This window comes from Apodemus sylvaticus, chromosome 14 (assembly GCF_947179515.1).
Source record: "Apodemus sylvaticus chromosome 14, mApoSyl1.1, whole genome shotgun sequence".
Classification (NCBI taxonomy): Eukaryota; Metazoa; Chordata; class Mammalia; order Rodentia; family Muridae; genus Apodemus; species Apodemus sylvaticus.
In genome coordinates, this window is record NC_067485.1 from 67,652,328 (window position 1) to 67,673,442 (window position 21,115).

Below are 21,115 nucleotides of genomic sequence, written 5' to 3' on the forward strand. Positions count from 1 at the left end.
GGGTAGGACTGGCTATTCTATTTGTGAGTATTATTGCTTGGCCAATGAATTGTACATTGTCGTCTGTGGCAGGGTGGGGGAGACAACAAGAAATGGGTGTCAAATAGATGTCTTCTCCTTATAAATTTAAATAAATGAAAAGATGGACTGGAGTGACTGCTCAGCAGTTGAGAAGTCTTGCTACTCTTACAGAGGACCTTAGTAAGTATGGTTTCCAGTTTCCACATGGAAGCCCTCAACCTTCTCCAGTTCCAGGAAATCAATGCCCCCTTCTAGCCTCTGTAGGGACAAGAAGCAACATATACACAGAAAGACATCCATAGATTGAAAAAAAATTAAAAGATAAATCTTTTTTCAAAATGAGGATAAACAGGAGAGAGACAAGTAGAAGACTGCCTGCCCTAGATGAAGGCAAACAAAAGTTGGGTGAGTTAGCAATTGTTGGAATGATAAATAATAAGTTTTCTGCTTTTGTGAGGATCCTTATATTTTAAAATACCTTTCCCAAAGATTCTCATTAGAATTACAGAGAAGAAAGGAGTCCTGGAAACAGTAGCTCCTTTTTGAGACCTAGAAGGAGCCTGCAGCCTTTCTCTGCCTCTAAATGACCCACATCTCATTAGGGAATCTCACTGAGAGGTAAACAGACTGGATGCCTGTGAGCCCTGGGCCCAGGCTGGAAAGTCTTTAATATGCAGGCTGTCCTGTAGTGTCCAGCCCACTGTCAGCCACAAGGAGTGATTAGCATTTCATGGAAAACCCAAGAAACATTCCTCTCAGAACTGAAGGAGAATTTTCCTTGAAGCTCCACACAAATAAAATAACAAAGTAAAAAAGAAAGAAGGAAAAAAAGGAAGTGAGGGGGAAAGAGAGAAAGAGAAAGCCAGCAAGCAAGGAAGGACCCTAATAAAATAAAATAAAAGGAAATTGCTCCTATCGTGGAAAGAAAAAGAGATTTTAAACCACCTTGACACATTCTTTTCTCAAAAGTGTATTTATGAGGCTGTCTGAGAAGCAAAGATAAGTTTGCACATTTTCAGAATAATCATCAGAGATCAAGACTAAACATGCTAGGCTTGGTTCTCCCAGAAGCAGCCTGCCCCCCTTGGAAGCTCCTGAGGACTTGGAGAAACTCACATACTCCAGGGGTGGGATAGCATACTCTCTTTGCTTTTAATTTTGTATGGAGAAAGTAGCTGTAGGTGGGACTCGTCAAGAGTGTAGGGCACACTGACGGGGTCACCTGGCAATGCTGATTCAGTACAAGCCTCTGTATCTTCTCTATGGGAAAGAACTTGACAGCTGCAGTTATATACAGAGGTCGAGGCTTTTAATATACATAGGCTGTACAATGGGCTGTACGCACAGTGTGCCTGGCTGGGCAGGCATGCGGAATGAACACAGGCCGTGCAGTAGGAGCCTTTAAGGATGATATGTCTGGATACTCAGGCATTTGGAATGAGCATAGCTGTACGATGGTCTATAAGGGGTGTCTGGATAGGCAGGTATCGAGGGGTGTGGCTTTTTTTATTTTATTTTATTTATTTATTTTTGGGTTTTCACGATAGAGTTTCTCTGTGTAGCCCTGGCTATCCTCAAATTCACTCTGTAGACCAGGCTGGCCTTGAACTCAGAAACCTGCCTGCCTCTGCCTCCCAAGTGCTGGGATTAAAGGTGTGTACCACCACTGCCTGGCTTTGAGGTGTGTTGCTGGCAGCATGAATTTGAATACCTGTATCCTCATGGTAAACCAAGTTCCCTGAAGAAGATGCTTAATCAAAGAAGCAATGTTCCCCCCTAATATTTACACATTCTGATAGACGGGAGAGAATATGAAATAGTTTCAGTTGTTTTCAGTCTGCATTTATTGGTCTTCCTTTCCTCTCTCCCTCCTTTCCTTCCCTTTCCTCTCCAAGAATTTACTGTGTACCCCATGCTAACTTCAAACCAGCCACATAGCGCAGGTTAGGCCAGAACTTCCTGTCGTAGCCTCCTGAGTGCTGAGATTCCGGGGCTAAGCCAGAGTGCTTAGCCCACTCATGTGCCAACCCCACGTTTCTTAGGTCTAAACTGGGTGTGATGATATTGTCTACTACACCCTCGCTGTGAGAACTGAGTGTGGGGATAGTGTATGTCTGCACGTGCTTAGGTAAAGGCACAGGGCTTTACAGGTGCGTGGCTCGTGAACCTCCACACTCACCGAAGACTGTGAAGCCTCTCTCAGCATATGCTAAGCAGCCAGAAGGGACAGGTCTTCTAATCAGCAACAGCAGCATTCTCTATTTGTTAATGTATCTCCACTTTTCACAAGAAGGGAAGAGTCTGCAAACTGTGGCACAGGGTTGACTTCATGTCACCCTGAGCAGGGCCGGCCGTTTTTTCTTTTTTTTTTTTAGAGGACTAGGAGTGGAGTAACAAGATTTTGTTTTGTTTTGCTTTGTTATGTTTTTGTTTGTGTCCTGGTTACCTTGGTGGTCACAAGCCACTTAGTTTTGTGCTACCTCTGGTTGCTTCTCTGCTACACAGACAATCTGGGGTGAAATGAGCATGCTCAGTTCTCACCCTTGCAAGTTCTGTCAGCCTGCATCTAAAGCCTGCAGGCACAGGAAACCTTGTTCTGTTACACTGGTATTTCCTTGGAGATCATTTTGCACCATTAGATGTTTATATCGAGCTTTTATTTTTTTTTTCTGGTTTTCTTTTTGTTAGGAGCCAAGGCTTCACTGTGGAACCCAGACTGGCCCTGAATTCTCCATTCTCATACCTCTGTCTCTTAAGTGCTTAGTTATGTGAATGTACAACCGGGTTACCATGCACCTAATGATAATCGTTTTTTTATTGTGATTTTCTGAAGAACCTAAAGCCAATGACTAATGATATATAGAATATCACACAGAATATCCCTGAAGCAAAGGGAAGAAACACACATATTGCACGGTGAGAAGAGCATACACAAAGTTTGTATTCTAGTGGTAAAACCAGGGTCTGACATGAATGCCTGTAAATCCAGCAATCAGGAGTTGAAAGCAGGAGTGTTGCCACAGGACGGAGGTGTAGAACGTAGAGTCGTCATGAGACCTGCAGTTCAGATTGATGGAAACAACTACAGTCGTGAACACGGACGACAGCCATACAATAGAATCTACTTAGTAAATGGTTAACTGTAGGATCTAGCTGGTGGCTACTCAATGGCCCACTGTACCACTTTTCACTTTCCTGTAAGCTTAAAAATGTTATTATAACACACTTAAATAGTATAATTCCAGATATACCTATCAATATAAGAAAGCACTAATAGAGAACCCTGGTTGGAATTTGTTGTTTGTGGTTGTGTAGTGTTCTCATAAGCACTGAAGAGCCTTATTAAGTTACTTGTTGAAAGTAGGTAAGAATTTATTATATTGCCCTTTCTTAGGATACTGGATTAATGATACACTTAAAGTGATAATCACACGTGAAGTTATGAGTTTGCAGAGTGATATAGGAACTGTTATCAAGTTAAGTTTATAATTATAAACTACTGAGTATTTTTATTATTATGGCTAGGTTTGTTTATCTCTATGAACTGTCTTAGAAATGGTAGGAAGATGATAGAAAGGGACAGAAAGATGGAAAGGAATAGGAGCTGACAGAAATCAACTAAGAAGAGAGAAGTGCTTTTATGAGCACGTTTTCCCTGATGCGTAGAAAGTCTTGACCTTGTATGAATGACTTCCAGGTTCTGTAACCTAACAATTACTGGAATTTTGAAGGATCGAATTTTAAATGACCAAAACAAATTAGAGCACTGTGTTACTTCAAAAGCACAGAACTCCAGTAGAAATGTGTCCTAAAGGGCGCCCTTCAAAACTAAGAGCCAACATAAAAATGTGGGGCTGGGCTCTACTCAGAAAATACAGAAGGAAGGGGGGGATTCTGCAGAATCCTGCAAGGTTGAAAGGTGAATCATATCCTCGTTAAAGTCCTCGAACATACTTGTAATTGCTATTTTGAAATACTTGTCGTGGGCTTCAGCTAACTGGCCTTTCTCTAGCCTATTACAACATGCCTCGTGGCCCGCCCCCGGGTTCTCCCTGCAGGCCCTGTCAGCCATTCACTCTAGCCCACGCCCATTTCTGTGTGACTCCCTGCCAAGCAGCAGAACGGCTCCTCTCTGTCCACAGCCACCACACTCAGCTGGTGTGTTTGTGGGGCGGCACGTTGTTTGCCCTGGGATTGAAGTATCTTGAGTTGTGGTGATCATGGTGTGTCTTAATGTAGCTCTCTGGTTTCACCTGGAGGGGTGGGTGCTCTGGTCTCAGTCCCAGGCATGGGTGCCTGCTGTGGGACCTTCATAGAGAGCCATTCTGTAGATTGCCGGGGAGTGACAAAGAAATGGAGGTGGACTAGAAGGAATGGCTGACGTGAGCTGTAAGGAAGAGCTGAGAGGACCCCAAGTCCTCACCATGAGGCCAAGTCCCAAGGGGACAGAGGTGAGCTGGGAGGAGTTGCTCAGGAAGGCCTATTACAAAACAGCTATATAATGTTTTCCTTCATTATCCTTGCTTGAGAAATCCATTATATAACCTCCCTCCCCACCCTGACTGTCTGAAACTCCAGAGAATTCTGGGCCATACGTGCCTGCTCGCACACTTGTGTGTGTGTGTGTGTGTGTGTGTGTGTATGTGTGTATGTGTGTGTGTAATATATATGTATGCTATATATGTGCATACATCGTATATGTATAGTAGATATATAATATGCAGTATTGTATTGTATATATTATATGAATATTAATATGTACCAATACTTGGCATATATGGTATATATCCATAGTACTTACTAAATATGCATAGTATACATAGTATATAGGTGAATATAGACATTGTTAATGTATACTGCATATATGCACATAGAATATTATACATGCATGTGTTTAGTTGATAAGCTCTACATAAGAGCTTAACAATACTAACTCATGATAAGATATAGTTAAAACTGGGGCTAAAGAGATGGTCCAGTGCTTGAGAATGCTGGGGTGCCTGGTCGACCTGAGGATTTAGGTTTGATTCTAATTCCCACATGGTCTTCAAAACCATCTGTAACCTCAGTTCCAGAGGAGCTGTTACCCCCTTCTGCTCTCTGCCAGTACTGCACACAGATGGTGCCCAAGCATACAAGGAAATAAAACACCCACACACATAAAAATAAAATAATTAAAAATACAACCATAACAATGCGCTATACTAAAGTTATGTAAAGTAGGTTCGTACTGAGATTATCTTTGGGTGATTGAAACCTCCTAAACATTATGGTGGCTATGGGGACTATTGTGATGGATTCTCTCATTTCTCTGTTTGTCCTGGCAATCTTGTAGCGTGGAGGTTTTTAACTTTTGCCACCGCTATGTTCAGGACTGTTACATGCTGTGACGTGTGCTACTGCCTGAGGGTCTGCATGTTTTCTCACCATCCCCCAGTCCAGGGCTGCAGAGAAAGATGGTCACAGTCACGTGTGTACCTGACTTGTCTTCCTTTTGAAACCCACCAGCACGGCTCCTCTTGCAGTGTCCATCCGTCCCTGTTTGTCTCTTCCTTGTCCTTCTCTGTTTACTTTCATTCTCATCCGTTGTAGAGCAAAACTGGCTTCCTGTTGCGATGCCGTTCAAGACTTCGTGGTTTCCCAGAACAACACTCCAGTGGGGACGAACATGAGCTACGAGGTGGAAAGCAAGAGACAAATCCCCATCCGGGAAAACATTTTCCACATGTTGCCAGTGGTGAGTGAAGACTGCATGTCATCACAACGTGCATGAATAAAAGCGTCATTCTAAAGCTACCATGTGAATGCTATGACATGTGGAACCGGTAGAGTGGTGACCTGTCAGAGAAAGCAGGTCTTGGAATGTTATCTTTTGCCTGCTTGAGGCTCAACCCAGGACGTTGCCCAAGCTTGGTCAGGACTCTACCACTGAGTTCCAGCCCCAGGCCCTGATGAAAACAAACCTGAGTGCAGCGTCAGGGTTGGTATCACAAGTGATAAGTGCTTTTATCCCTGCACCTGACTTTTCAGTGGATGTCGTGAAACACGTGGGGTTTCAGAGCCGTAGCAATGGGGGCTTAGGGAGGAGACCACCATGCTTTCTTTGCCTAGGGTCAGATTCTCCCACTTGTCATCCTTGTGCGCTAGGCTTCCGTGGCTTATCTTTGTTAAGGGACTACATGAGAATTCATGGTCCAGTCACATGACATCCACAAGACAAGGCTTTTTATTGTCTACTGTGTTTACTGCTGTATCCCAGGTGCCTAGACCATTCCCTAGTACATATCTACACTCACTGCATGTCTGTAAATAAACATGAGTAAACGATACATACTCCGCTGCTAGGTGCAGTGAGAAAAAAACTTTTTATGTATTACAAGTACAAAATTGAGGACATTTGTCACGAAAAAAAACCTCTCATTTATATTTGTGAGTTCATAGGTGTCTTTTATCATGTTTAAAAGCAATGATGCCAAATTAATATGATCAGAATAGGATCGATATATTTATGCAGCTTGCTACCTAAAGATAGGGTTTCTTAGTTAATTCCCTCTTTTTTTTGTTATTTGACTTCTTGAGACTAGTTTATTGCGGCTCATGGAAGTTATTACAACATTTTGCAATGCACTTCAGAGAAAGATTAATTTGTTGAGAATAAGTGAGAAATACCTATAAAATGATAGAGAAAAGTATTGCAGATATAGAAAAGGTATGCAGAAAACAGGTAAAATCTTTTTTAAAATAAAGACAAATTTGGTGTTTTTAAGTGATTAATAAATGAACCTAGCTTATTGTAAATAAGTGTACTTCGAGGTTTAAGGGAAAAAAACCTTAGTGCAATCAGGTAATTTATGTATATAATCCTTGCATTTGGGAAGTAGAGGCAGGATGGCACTGGTTTGGTTTGGTTTGGTTTTTATTGTTTTTTTCTTTTGCTTTGTTTTTGTTTGTTTGAGGCCAGCCTGGGCTACATAATGAGACTGTCCCAAATACCAAGAGCTGGAATTTTGTATGACTTAGTGACAAGAATTCTTGCATAATAGGCAAAAGATCTTGGGTTCCATTCCCTAACTACCAAAACATACAAAAAGAATAACAGAGCAAAACCAAGACCCTCATAAAACATCCCACTGTGCATTGAAACTAGCAGTAGTGAAATCATGTTAATAACCAGGTATTCCTTTGTGCATGGGAGGTCTAGGATGGTCGTGTAAGCGGTGTCTCTTCGTCCAGGCACAGTCTGCTGATGTTTTCTTGCGTGGGTTCTGCTGCTCAGTTCAGAGATGCCACGGTGCATCTGCCTTTCCTGCAGCGCCTTGAAGAGAAGAACTGTCAAGAGTTGGTAATTCTGTATATTAACGACTGCATGCACTTCCCATGATCTCAAACTGTTTGCTTTTAGTTGGCAAACAAGAAATCCTGCAGTGACCTGGATAAAATGATGTCACCTTGTGCTGCTTCCATTTTACCTTCCAAGGCTGGGATTCAGGAGGCAAGCAACCTCCTCCCCGAGGTCCCCATGCTCCTCCACTCCTCTGTGCATAGCTACCTAGGACTTCCAGAACAGCTTGCCATAAAACCTTTCCATCAAAAACCATGAAGTACCTGCCTCCAAAAACTGCTTTATTTTTTAGGGGATATTGAGGTTGTAATTTATTTCAGCTCCTAGTAAGGGCTGGCTCCCCAAACATGTGGCTGTTTCTTCCCAAGTGACCAAGAAACCAGAGAAAACAGCCATTATTTTGAGGGCTTCATTTGAGATATGTTTCCCTTCATAATCTTTGCTAATGTGTCATAAAGAGCATATTTGCATTACTGCATCCCACCCAGTCTATAAAATTCAGAATTTATTGAGGCACCATTGAGTAAAGACTCTGGAGCCATCCTGAGTTTGAATTTCAGAGATGAGAAATAGCTTCTGCTAGCTGGAAAGCATTCGTTTAAAACCCAGGCACCGTGCCGGCCTTCTGGATAGAGAGGACTGAAGTGTATCATGGGCATGTTAATTCACTGACTGGGAGCAAACCAGGCTGGGGAGTGGCTTGGAGCAGCCTGGCTGGGTCCTAGCCCAGGCTTGCCTGTCTAGAGCTGCTGTTTCACTCTGCCCCTCTACTTTCCCATCTATAAAATGTTCACCCAGTGGTTGTGTGAGTTAAATTTGCTATGAAGTTACGCATATGCAACAGTGCCTCCCATACAATCAACATAATATGACAATTAAAATGTAAAGGCAAGCAGTCTCAGGAGCTGGTGGCTGTGATCATGGCTCAGGGGACTACAAGCACCTTGAGCATCTTAGAGCCACAGCCATCCGAGGACCTTGCCAGTGGGGCCAGAGACTTAGCTTTGAGGACAGGGGAAGCCTTGGTGTTGTCACCTCTCCCATGCTCTGTGGTTTGGATACTAACATCACAGCCAATTTTATGTTACTGGTGATTTAACTGCCAGCTCACAGAACTGAGCTGCCCAGCCGGCTCTTGCAATGTCAAATGAGCCAGCTCTAACACACAGCTGGGAATGCGCGGTGGGGAAGCCCTGGGCCAGCAAGTGCTTATGAAAAGCTCACTCCGAGCACTGAATTATTCTAGCTATGGGATGCAAGATGAGGGGAAATGACAAATGAAGAGACACGTTCTCTGCCTGTGAGGATATACACTCTAACATAAGAGACGAATGGACTCCATTACTGTAGGGTGTGAGTCCAGGGCTCGAGGACACATTTTTACTTCAGTGGATATAGAACAGTAAGGGAAATACATACTATTGAATGGCAAAGTTCTATTTCATATGTGGAGGTTATGGGGAAAATGTGCAGCCTTTTAGAGTAAACAAAGTTAATGTGTCTTGTGGGGGTGAAAACCATGTCACCCCAAAGTTGTCTGGGGTCCCCAAACTGCACTGATAACGGCTAGTAGGTTGGCCAGCATAAATCCGGTGACCTCGCTGAGCCTGCATATCTAAGGGTTAGTGAAGCAAAGATAGATTTGACAAATAACCTTTACTTTTACACATTGAAAGGAAAGAGTTGAAGCTATTCTCTTACTTCTTAATTTTGTCCCCCTTTAAATCCTGAATGGTCCTGCTTGTTGTAAAGGCATGATATGTGACTTTTTTTCCCCATTCTTCTTCCATTCTTCTACATGGTAAGAGGTATGGTGAGTTCATGGAAGGTAGAAACAGGAGGATCAGGCATCCCAGGTCATCCTCAGTTACATAGTGGCTATCCTCAGCTACACAGTGGTGTTGAAACCAGTCTGACTTACATGATAAAATAGCTTCAATAAAAACATTATATTACAGTTTATATACAAGCATATTTTTCCAGTCCTCCATTCTATTACATTTTATGTAGTATTTATCCCTCCCAAGAGGAATGTAACAAACTTACATGATTTAAAAAACAAACAAAAAAAAAACTATGTTGCAATAAGTTGGCCATAATGGTATGCACTTATTTAATTAGCTAGCTGGGGGTGCACAAATGAAGGTACACATATACGGAGAAGCCAGTAGAATCCAGATGTCTTCCTGCATTACTCTCCACCTTATGTTTTGAGACAGGCTCTCCTGTGGAACCTGGAGCTCACTGCTTATGTTAGACTGGCTGACCAGCAAACTGGGGCTCCCATGATACACCTGTCTCCTCCCACCCCAAGCTAGACTGCAGGCACGTCTGTGGTTTGACATGGGAGCTGGGGATTCGAACTCAGGTCTTCTTGTTTTCATAACAAATGCTCTTATGGGAGGAGTCATCTTTTCAGCCCCTGTGCTGCTTTTTTAAACCCCTCTAACGCCTGCTTCTGTTTCTGTTTCTTACTCCTTTTTTCTTCTTCTAAGCACACATGAAAAGTCAAACTTCTGGAACCCAGCTGATGACATTTCTGGTTTTCTTTCTGTAAAGGTTCTGGGAATTGGATCTCCTCTACGGAGCCACATTGCAGTCTTTGTTCTAATTGTTAAGCAAGCCTATGTTGTTGTGATTGGTTTCCTCTCTCTCTTTCCCACCAGTCGCAGCCTTTTGTGGACTATCCCTATAACCAGTGTGCAGTGGTTGGCAATGGGGGAATTCTGAACGAGTCTTTCTGCGGAGCAGAAATTGATAAATCTGACTTCGTCTTTAGGTGAGTCTTGCCAAGATGGTTTCTTGGGAACCAAGGAGCTATTGGCTGTTTTAAAGGGCACCAGAAGCACATCCTGTGTCAATTTTGCTTTTGTCTTTGAGATTGCATTGCTAGCATCTAGAGATTGCCCAGGTAGGCCTCCTTGGAGGTCAGGGCACTCACGAATTCCTGAGCATGTTCACATCAGTACCATAAGGCTATGCAAGGAGAGACTGTGAAATCACAGTCTTGGGACTGGGGTGCTTATCAGAGCCTTCAGTCTGTGGAGGGTGTTGGGTTCTCTTGGAAAGGCTCCCAGGAGGAATGTTTCTCTGTCCTTGAAGATCTCTGTTCTCACAGATCTTTACACACACACACAAACACACACACACACACACACTCACACACACATACACACACACACACACACATCACTGTTTTCCAGCTTGAAAAAAATTAATGTATATTACACATATGCTCAATGCTGGTCCTGTAAAGTACTTTTGTTTGAAGACAAGATAGTTTATGAAAACAGACACAAAATTGGCTTGTGTGGACTTCATGCTAACACTCGGTTACAAAACCTGCTTTAGGATCTGACAGGGGCGACTGCCCTATAATATGACTTAGAAGAGGGAGCAGAAGAAGTCTACTTCTTTCTGTTCTGGAAATATCAATCTTGTTGAGATACTTTGGTCCCTCTGGATTTAATGCTGCTGTTCTACAGATTAACCACAGCCACAAAACAGCGTTCAAAACATTGTTCCTCCTTCACTTACCTCGTGTTTGTAATTTATATCGGCAGTAATTACACAATGGGCGTCGATCTGATGGTCCAGAAATTATTGAACACTCATTGAATTCTTTTTTTTTTAATTTTTTATTCGATATAATTTATTTACATTTCAAATGATTTCGTTTTCTAGCCCCCCCAACTCCCCGAAAGTCCCGTAAGCCCCCTTCTCTTCCCCTGTCCTCCCACCCATCCCTTCCCACTTCCCCTTTCTGGTTTTGCCGAATACTGTTTCACTGAGTCTTTCCAGAACCAGGGGCCACTCCTCCTTTCTTCTTGTACCTCATTTGATGTGTGGATTATGTTTTGGGTATACCAGTTTTCTAGGTTAATATCCACTTATTAGTGAGTGCATACCATGATTAACCTTTTGAGTCTGGGTTACCTCACTTAGTATGATATTCTCTAGCTCCATCCATTTGCCTAAGAATTTCATGAATTCATTGTTTCTAATGGCTGAATAGTACTCCATTGTGTAGATATACCACATTTTTTGCATCCACTCTTCTGTTGAGGGATACGTGGGTTCTTTCCAGCATCTAGCAATTATAAATAGGGCTGCTATGAACATAGTAGAGCATGTATCCTTATTACATGGTGGGGAGTCTTCTGGGTATATGCCCAGGAGTGGTATAGCAGGATCTTCTGGAAGTGAGGTGCCCAGTTTTCAGAGGAACCGCCAGACTGATTTCCAGAGTGGTTGTACCAATTTGCAACCCCACCAGCAGTGGAGGAGTGTTCCTCTTTCTCCACACCCTCTCCAACACCTGCTGTCTCCTGAATTTTTAATCTTAGCCATTCTGACTGGTGTAAGATGAAATCTTAGGGTTGTTTTGACTTGCATTTCCCTAATGACTAATGAAGTTGAGCATTTTTTAAGATGCTTCTCCGCCATCCGAAGTTCTTCAGGTGAGAATTCTTTGTTTAACTCTGTACCCCATTTTTTAATAGGGTTGTTCGGTTTTCTGGAGTCTAACTTCTTGAGTTCTTTATATATATTGGATATTAGCCCTCTATCTGATGTAGGATTGGTGAAGATCTTTTCCCAATTTGTTGGTTGCCGATTTGTCCTCTTGATGGTGTCCTTTGCCTTACAGAAACTTTGTAATTTTATGAGGTCCCATTTGTCAATTCTTGCTCTTAGAGCATCCGCTATTGGTGTTCTGTTCAGAAACTTTCTCCCTGTACCGATGTCCTCAAGGGTCTTCCCCAGTTTCTTTTCTATTAGCTTCAGAGTGTCTGGCTTTATGTGGAGGTCCTTGATCCATTTGGAGTTGAGCTTAGTACAAGGAGACAAGGATGGATCAATTCGCATTCTTCTGCATGCTGACCTCCAGTTGAACCAGCACCATTTGTTGAAAAGGCTATCTTTTTTCCATTGGATGTTTTCAGCCCCTTTGTCGAGGATCAAGTGGCCATAGGTGTGTGGGTTCATTTTTGGATCTTCAATCCTGTTCCATTGATCCTCCTGCCTGTCACTGTGTCAATACCATGCAGTTTTTAACACTATTGCTCTGTAGTATTGCTTGAGGTCAGGGATACTGATTCCCCCAGATTTTCTTTTGTTGCTGAGAATAGTTTTAGCTATCCTGGGTTTTTTGTTGTTCCAGATGAATTTGATAATTGCTCTTTCTAACTCTGAAGAATTGAGTTGGGATTTTGATGGGTATTGCATTGAATCTGTATAGTGCTTTAGGCAAAATGGCCATTTTAACTATATTGATTCTACCGATCCATGAGCATGGGAGGTTTTCCCATTTTTTGAGGTCTTCTTGGCCATTTTGCCTAAAGCACTATACAGATTCAATGCAATACCCATCAAAATCCCACCTCAAAAAATGGGAAGAAGACCTCATTGAATTCTTTATAGAACAGTGTCTGGATTCTTCAAGTTTCACATTGACAAGACCAGTATCGGAATCCATTCTTCAAATCCTCAGTGTTTGTGTGTGGTGGTGGTGATGGTGGGGGGTGGTCACAATGAAGATAAATAATGGTTCATGTGATAGGCTCTTTATAGACTTAAAATCCCACAAACATCTGTGGCGAGTATTATGCAAAAGCATTAATTTTACTTTATAGCAGCCATAGAAAGAACAGTTTAGGCTTATAGTCTAGGGAAAAGTCTCAGCAGATAGTTGATTTATAACTTTAAGACAAGCCCTGGGTTTCCAGGTTCTGCTTTAGCTGACGCTTAGGTTTTTCTAAACACGCTCTTTCTTCTGAAGTTGGCCATTCAAACTGGAAGCAAAATTAGGGGTACATATGGTGGATGCCATTAAAATGTATTTAGTCTTTAAGCCTGTACTTTTTTCCTGTGTTTGCTCATCACACAGAGAAGCTGCCCATTTGTTTTCATTCCAAACATTGGGAGCTACACATTAAGTGTATAAGGAACACATATGGCCGTCACAACATCATATAGTATGCTATAGCTGTACTGTTACATCCGTGTGTCTATTTTGCATAAATATCTTAGATCTATTATACACATATGCATATAAAAGGTTGCACGCATACATTTTCTACAATGTCTCCAGTTATATGAGGAACCACTTTCATGCCTGCTATGGTGGCTTATGCATGCAATCACAACAGTGGGGAGACAGAGGCAGAAGGATCTTTGAGAGTCTAAGGCCATCCTAGGGTTCAGAGGGAGCCCCGGTCACCCTGGGCTACAAAGGAAGACCCTGCCTCAAACCACAACGAACCACTTTGGGTACTTCAAAAGAATATACGTCTGTGATTTGTTACAGGAGGCCACTGATAAGGTCCTTTCTGTGACCCCCCATCTATAATGAATACATATTTTCTGATGTATATTTTATATCAATGTGAGAAGGTTATATTTCATTTATGCCTGTGTTTCATCAGGTATGGAGCAGAGTCCTGCATCTCCATCCACACTGCAGATGGTGTGGGCTGTGCACAGCTTCCCTGGGACACTCAGTGTTTGCTTCCCATGCTCGCCCTTTAAAAAAACGGTCTAACTGAAATGTAAAGAATATCCTCATTTTAATGTGATCAGAGCATGCTCAAAATTAGCATCATCCATGGCCTCCCATTGAAAAATAGATACTCCAGGTTTAGGACAGCGGAATGAAAATGGCTACAAAAACACTAGAGTTTCCTTCATAAATAACCTAATTTGGTGATGAAGTTATCCATATGGAGATCAGAAGATACCAGTGTCCCTATGTAGGTCTTATTTCTGAGAGACTTTATTACCATTTTCAGTGCCTTGGCTTCTTTAACTCTGTATGAATCATTCCATCTTGAGATTATAATCAGTATTCATCAATACAGTTGGTCTAAGTCATGACTTCAATAAAAATAAAAAAAATCCTTGAAAATCCTTCAGAAGCATAGTGAGAAAGATTTGAAATCTCTGGTCTTAGTACTTACAAATGTCAATAAAAATATTAAAATCACTCATCAAATCAATGTATGTTGTGCAATGTTGAAACAAGTACACCCTGTTCTTCTTGGTTATTTTCAAGTAGCAAGCAGGTGGGTTCTGAGGTTCTTGTGACAGCGCTGGTTTCCTCTGAAATTATAACAGTTACCGTGTGTGTGTGTGTGTGTGTGTGTAGTGTGTGTGTGTTTTATGTGTGTATGTGAGTATATATGTGTATATGTATGTATATGTGTATGAATGTGTGTGTTTATGTGTGTGTATAAGTGTGTATGTTTGGGCATGTATGTATGTGTGTACATGTGTGTATGTGTATATATGTGTGTATGTGTGTATTTATGTGTATGTATGTATGAGTGTATGAGTGTATATGTGTGAATGTGTGAATGTATGTGTGTATGTATGTGTGTATGTGTGTATTTATGTGTATGTATGTATGAGTGTATGAGTGTATATGTGTGAATGTGTGAATGTATGTGTGTATGTATGTGTGTATGTGTATATATGTGTGTATGTGTGTATTTATGTGTATGTATGTATGAGTGTATGAGTGTATATGTGTGTATGTGTGAATGTATGTGTGTATGTATGTGTGTATGTGTGTATATATGTGCATGGTGTGTATATGTGTTATATATATGTATGTGTTTATGAATGGGTATGTTTGTGTGAGTGTGTATGTTTGTGTATGTGTATGTGTGAGCATATATGTGTGCATGTATGTGTGTGTATGTGTACATATATATCTGCTTTTTGCAGATTATATTTTGAAAATATGTTTCCTTCTTTGTTCCAGGTGTAACCTCCCCCCAATCACAGGAAGTGCTAGTAAAGATGTTGGAAGCAAAACAAACCTTGTGACTGTGAATCCCAGCATCATAACACTGAAGTGAGTGCCTGCAAGTTGCACAGCTCCTCAGAACACTTTCTGATCACTTCACACGGTCCTCCCGCTGCTGAGGCTGACACAACACACAGTGTGACACACTGCTGAGGTGGCTTCCGGGGAAAACACAAAGGAATACATGCACAAAGCTTGACACCTCCTGCAGGCTGCGCTCCATCAGAAGAGTGGCTCAGCTGTGCCTCCAGTGTCCTGAGCTACCTGCTTCTAATCAAAGGACAGTTTATCTCTTCAACTTAAACAGTAGAGAAGTCAGTTTCTGCCATTTGCCTTCAGAGTCTTCATGCTATTTACACCTTTTACCTGGTGGTCAGTGCTTAAAAACAAAACTGTTTTTAAAGACGTTTTGGAGGAAGCCCTCACATAGCCTGACAAAGCAGCATTTGCTTTCATTTTGGATAGTTTGTTATTTAGAATAATTTTTCATGGCCCTCTTTGCAATGTAGCTATTATAGAATATTTATTCGTTCAAGTTCCATATACACTTTTTGTCAAGAAGAGACTGCTAATCATCCATAATAGAATAGACTCCTTAAATTGTTCTAGAATCTCGAAGTAAAAACTAAATAGTGTAGCTGTCTTCTTCTACAAACTAATTGTGATATGTTACATGAAAGAGTTCTTCCTAAGGTGTCATGTGAAGCATAAGAGGATGATAGCCTAAAGCCAGTACACATACACACACACACACACACACACACATACACACACACACACACACACACACATTTCAGGCAGGCATAGGCTTTCTAAACAAAAATCTGTGGAGTAAATATGTATAAAATGTATAAATTATATACATATAGGTTATGGTATTTGGTTAGGCTTAAGTTTCAAGGTATTAACAAGCCAAAGCAACATTAGATAATGTTACTGGGTTGTAATATGAAATAATAGAAGAAATGTCTGTCTATCAATAAGTCTTTGTAGCTCAAGAAAGAAAAATGAAGGCCAAGTCTTTGATATTTATTTGATACTTAATGTTTTTAACTCAATAGTTTGACTTTTCAATATAATGGATATAAATAGTTGCATTTTTGATAAATAGTTGCATTTGGATATGAATAGTTGCATGGTTACCATATAACCAAAGCTATTGTTGTTGTTGTTGTTGTTGTTATTTCTAAACTGTGACCATCCTTTTTTTAATTTGGCAGATACAAGAATTTGAAGGAGAGAAAAGCAAGGTTTCTGGACGATATTTCTACTTATGGAGATGCATTTCTTCTCTTGCCAGCCTTTTCCTATCGGGCCAACACTGGCATCTCTTTTAAAGTCTACCAAACACTCAAAGAATCTAAAATGAGGCAAAGGGTTCTCTTCTTCCATCCCAGGTACCTGCGACACCTTGCTCTTTTCTGGAGAACTAAAGGGGTGACTGCGTACCGCCTGTCCACGGGTTTGATGATCGCAAGCGTTGCGGTGGAACTGTGCGAAAATGTGAAGCTCTACGGATTCTGGCCTTTCTCTAAGACTGTGGAAGAAACCCCTCTCAGTCACCACTACTATGACAACAAGCTTCCTAAGCATGGTTTCCACCAGATGCCTAAAGAATACAGCCAAATGCTCCAGCTCCACATGAGAGGCATCCTCAAACTACAATTCAGCAGATGTGAAACTGCTTAACATTTCTTAGGATAAGGATGATTTCAGTAGCTGGAGTGGGTGTGTCACAGCATCTCCAAACGCTGATGGAGGAAGGTGTGGAGAATGGAGGATTACAGAAGAGCTCCCCCACTTGGCTAGACCAAAGCCCCCCCCAGGAACTTTGCAGCCTCCATGAGTCACTCATTCTCATCTTCAATGTTCTTTCTCTGAGAATGGAGATCACAATATCAGACTCTGTTAAGTAAAATGAAATCATTTTTCAAATTGGCGTAGAATTTGAGGCAGGGACTCAAGGAATGCTTCCTTGTTCCTATCTGTGATAGCCGTTCCCACCTTTATCAGAGTGGTAATGAAACTGTGTGCAATTGTGCCAAAGACCCTTTCTGAAGAGAATGTCTGAATCATGTGCTGAGTTCTTATGCACAGCTCTTTCCTTATTAATAAATCCTTCCTATTCTTCCTCCTAGTAGAGTACAGAAACAAAACACCCTTCATGATTCAGGAAGAACAATCTTTTTTACTTAGCAATGTGCCTGCTTCTGACTCAGTTCACTTGTGATGTCAGCGGGGTTAAGGTGTTGGTTGGATTTGGGGCATTTCTGGCCTCTTTTGACTGTATTTTCCTTACCTTGATCAGTTTGTACTCGAACTTACTGCTTTGGGGTTCTGCTTTTTTTTTCTCCCTCCCACTGACAGGATCTACTCAATGGCATAAAGTAGTTCAAATATCCACTGCTTCTGACACATTATCTACCCATGAAGTGACTCATCTGATTTTTTTTTTAAAATAGTGAGCATCTACTTGATATCAGACACAAGGACCATCCTCTATTGGAGAATGTGAAGATATTGTCACTGGCAGAAAGGCATGCAGGTGTGGACCATTAATTGATAAGATACCACAAGTGTCACCATAACAATTATGAACACAGTGCTAGAAGGATCATAGCCAGGGATGGTTAAATCTGATTCCAGTAGAATTGACTTCATTGTATCTATTTCAGGGAAGAGTTGGTTTCACAATTAAAACTAGAAAATGAAGCCAGGCAGGGGTGACCCATGCCTTTAATCCCAGCACTTGAGAGGCAGAGGCAGGCAGATTTCTGAGTTTGAGGACAGCCTGGTCTACAGAGTGATTTCCAGGACAGCAAGGGCTATACAGAGAAACTCTGTCTTGAAAAACAAAAAAATAAAAAATTAAAATTAAAAAAACTAATTCTTAGCAAATTAAGTGGATTCTGGATAAAAGAAACAGAACAGGAGGAGAAATCTGTTCCCTTTGTTCCAATTAACCATTTGAGTATGCTGAAATGTGAGGCTGCCCTAAAATCTCTGTGTAGGGAGAGAGTACAGAGCATGGGGGTGGCAGCTGTTGGTCTCTGGTGAAGAAATGTGAGTAATTCAGAGCCAATCACTTCACAAGGAAGGCTTAGGATGGAAACACCTAACACATTCTTCCAGGGAAAGATGAATTGTTTTCATGAGAAATTACACTCATAAGCTAAGTATCAGTTTTGAGTAAAATTTGAGTAGATGCAAAATATGAGCATTTTACACCCCTTCCTGCTGTCCACTGACGCCCCTTGATGTAAGCACATTTATTAAGTTATTTGACCTACTACATATTCATGTGTGTATATTCTGTTCATCTGTGGATGTTCCCAAGAAATAGGAGTATAGGAGATGAGGTCTACATAGCAAGGAAACTATAAATTTCACTCTTTAATTCTTACCTGAGCCAGCTTGCTTATCACATGCTCTTTTGAAGAGACATTACCCTGTGAATTCTTCATTCTGATAAAATGTCACCTTGTATTTGACATTTGTAATGTTGCTTCAAGTTTACATCTCTTTCATTCTTTTATAGCAAATCAAACTTATTAGCTTTAGAAATATATCAGAAGTTCATATATAAATATTTTGCAACGGGTAAAAGGCTTTTTTGTTTAAAAAATCAAATGTATTTATTATCTTCTTCTGGTGGATAGAGGCTCTTTTATGCTGCTGCTAATGGATTTAATTAGCTTTAAATAATCTCCTAGCAACATTGGTCACATTTCAAACATGCTGTTAGCAAAGAAATCTTTTAAAAAGTACATCAGAAAACTTATTTTTATAGTTAACAAAAATCTTTCTCAAAATATTTTGTGCTAAGTAGAAACAAAGTCTTTCAATGGTGTTGGCAGAATATGACTGAAAAATAAAGGTAGGACACTACAGTGACCTAAGTTATTAAATAGTCAATGTGAAGATGTTACAAATTACACTAGCAAAAATTATGTCTTGTCAGGAAGTTTTGAGCTTACTTAGTTTTTTCCTGTATAAGATGGTATTTTAACTCCAGAGGTTTTTTTTCCCTCTCGAATATCAAGACAGACAGACAGACAGGCAGGCAGACAGACAGACAGACAGACAGACAACTCCAGTGTCACACACATGGGTTTCAGAAATTCTCAAAATAATGTGAGGTTAATATCACAATGACAGCCCTGTTTCAACATAAATCAGTAGAAAAGGGAATTCTTGAAATTCCTAGAAAAGCACAGACTTCTCCACAGATGCATATCATCAACTTAATTCTTGTTTCATGCTCGTGCTGCCAAACCTGAGCACACCTGACACTTTACAGCTCTACCTGGATTAACACGGGCAGTAGTCAGAAGAGCCCTGAGATTTCCCGTGTACTGTGGTCAGATCTCATGTTACCTAGTCTGTAGAGCTACAAGTGGAATTTGGAGATGATGATGATGATGATGATAATGATGATGATGATGACCACAACAATGACGACAATTTGGTACTTTGTAGTGTGACACTTCCAGCAAATCACTGCCACGCCACAAAAAGAACTGTGACGGATGGCTCACGGTTCCCAAAACTGAAATGCTCTTTGTAAAAACGTGTTTTGTGGGGTGAATTGGATGAGTTGTATGCGGGCTGCATGTCTCTAGCGTGCTCCTCCTTCGATTCTCCCTCCCAGATGGGTCTGTAGTTATGATCTTACCATAATGTATGGCTCCTGGCTGTTACTCAAACTCTCTTTAGAAGAGTCCACGTCTAAAGGACGTGGGTGGCTCATTCACCTCAGGATGCTTCCTATCTGAGCAAGCAACCTTTTCCCGTTGTTCCCCCAAGATCCGCCATAACGCCCTTTATTTTCCCCCAAACCAACATAACTGAATACATTCTAAAAATGTGCTAGCGTATGAATAATTCAATATATCCGTATATAGCTACATAAATTATAAAACAAAACTCAGTTCTCTTTGTCTCTTAATGGTGAATGATAATATCTCAACCTTCCACCAAGATCCAAACACAAAAATGACCATCAACTCCTTGTATGAAGATTAACCACATGGAGTCTGATAACACTGTCAAGGACTCTGTGTGGCAAGCATTGTGTAACTGCTGGGAGATGGGTTAAATCTTACATTCTGCTATTAAATTTCAGTTCATCTATAGCCATTAAAGAGAGGTAGTCTGAATATTGGTGCTAGGTTATGGTAGACTTTCAGTTAGGAGTTTTAGGATACCTCATCCATCGAGGCTCTAAGAGAGACACCAGCTTGCTTGAATTTGTTTTCTGTTCTTTGTTTGGCATCATTGGGTAATGTAACAAGACAATAAAATTCAAAATAATTTCTTTCCCAAATCCAAAGGAAAATACACATTCAAGTTCACCATCTATGGTGTTGCATGCTTGTAGACAAAGGGATAACTCTTTTTTAACTCCCAGCCAAAAGAAAAGACAGAACATGAGTCTCATGACAGTTTCATGACAGAGTACGTGTACATGAACTCTACATGTACATTTAAACCTAGTAAATGTGTGGACTTTCAACAGATAGCCAAAGCCATTGATCCCTGAGGACTTTTTTCGTATGGAATACTGAACTGAGCCATAAACCAGATTCATATTTGCTTGAACTTTTTTACTTGCTTCCAAAAATATCTTGTAATTAAATGCTGTATCTTATCATGTATTCTGAATCATTCCAGGAAATTCTGAAAACTTTGGGAAAATTGAAAAAAATGCACATAATTGGTATGCTATGATCTTATTGCAGAAGTATAGTTTTGATGTGACATATTCAATATTTTATTTATGTAATAGTATATAAAAACATTATTTTGCTATTAAACATTTAAGACATCATGAGAATCTGTTATATCTGATAGACCTAGGAAGAATCCTTCTCTATACTTAATCCCCAAATCCAGGTGTGTTTAGCATTTCCTATTTATAAGTGGTTCTGAAGGGTGGATACAAA

At 40.8% G+C, this 21,115-nt stretch overlaps 1 protein-coding gene across 1 annotated transcript in view; it reads left to right on the forward strand.

The window, feature by feature from the left end:
• Positions 1 to 18,761, forward strand: part of St8sia6 (ST8 alpha-N-acetyl-neuraminide alpha-2,8-sialyltransferase 6) — a 153,080-nt gene extending 134,319 nt beyond the window's left edge. Inside the window, exons 5-8 of the mRNA XM_052157409.1 lie at positions 5,614 to 5,758; positions 10,030 to 10,142; positions 15,126 to 15,218; positions 16,391 to 18,761. Of these exons, the coding sequence (XP_052013369.1) occupies positions 5,614 to 5,758; positions 10,030 to 10,142; positions 15,126 to 15,218; positions 16,391 to 16,859 (820 nt within the window). The 3' untranslated portion in view covers positions 16,860 to 18,761. The remainder of the gene's footprint in view (positions 1 to 5,613; positions 5,759 to 10,029; positions 10,143 to 15,125; positions 15,219 to 16,390) is intronic.
• The last annotated feature ends 2,354 nt before the right edge of the window (positions 18,762 to 21,115 follow it).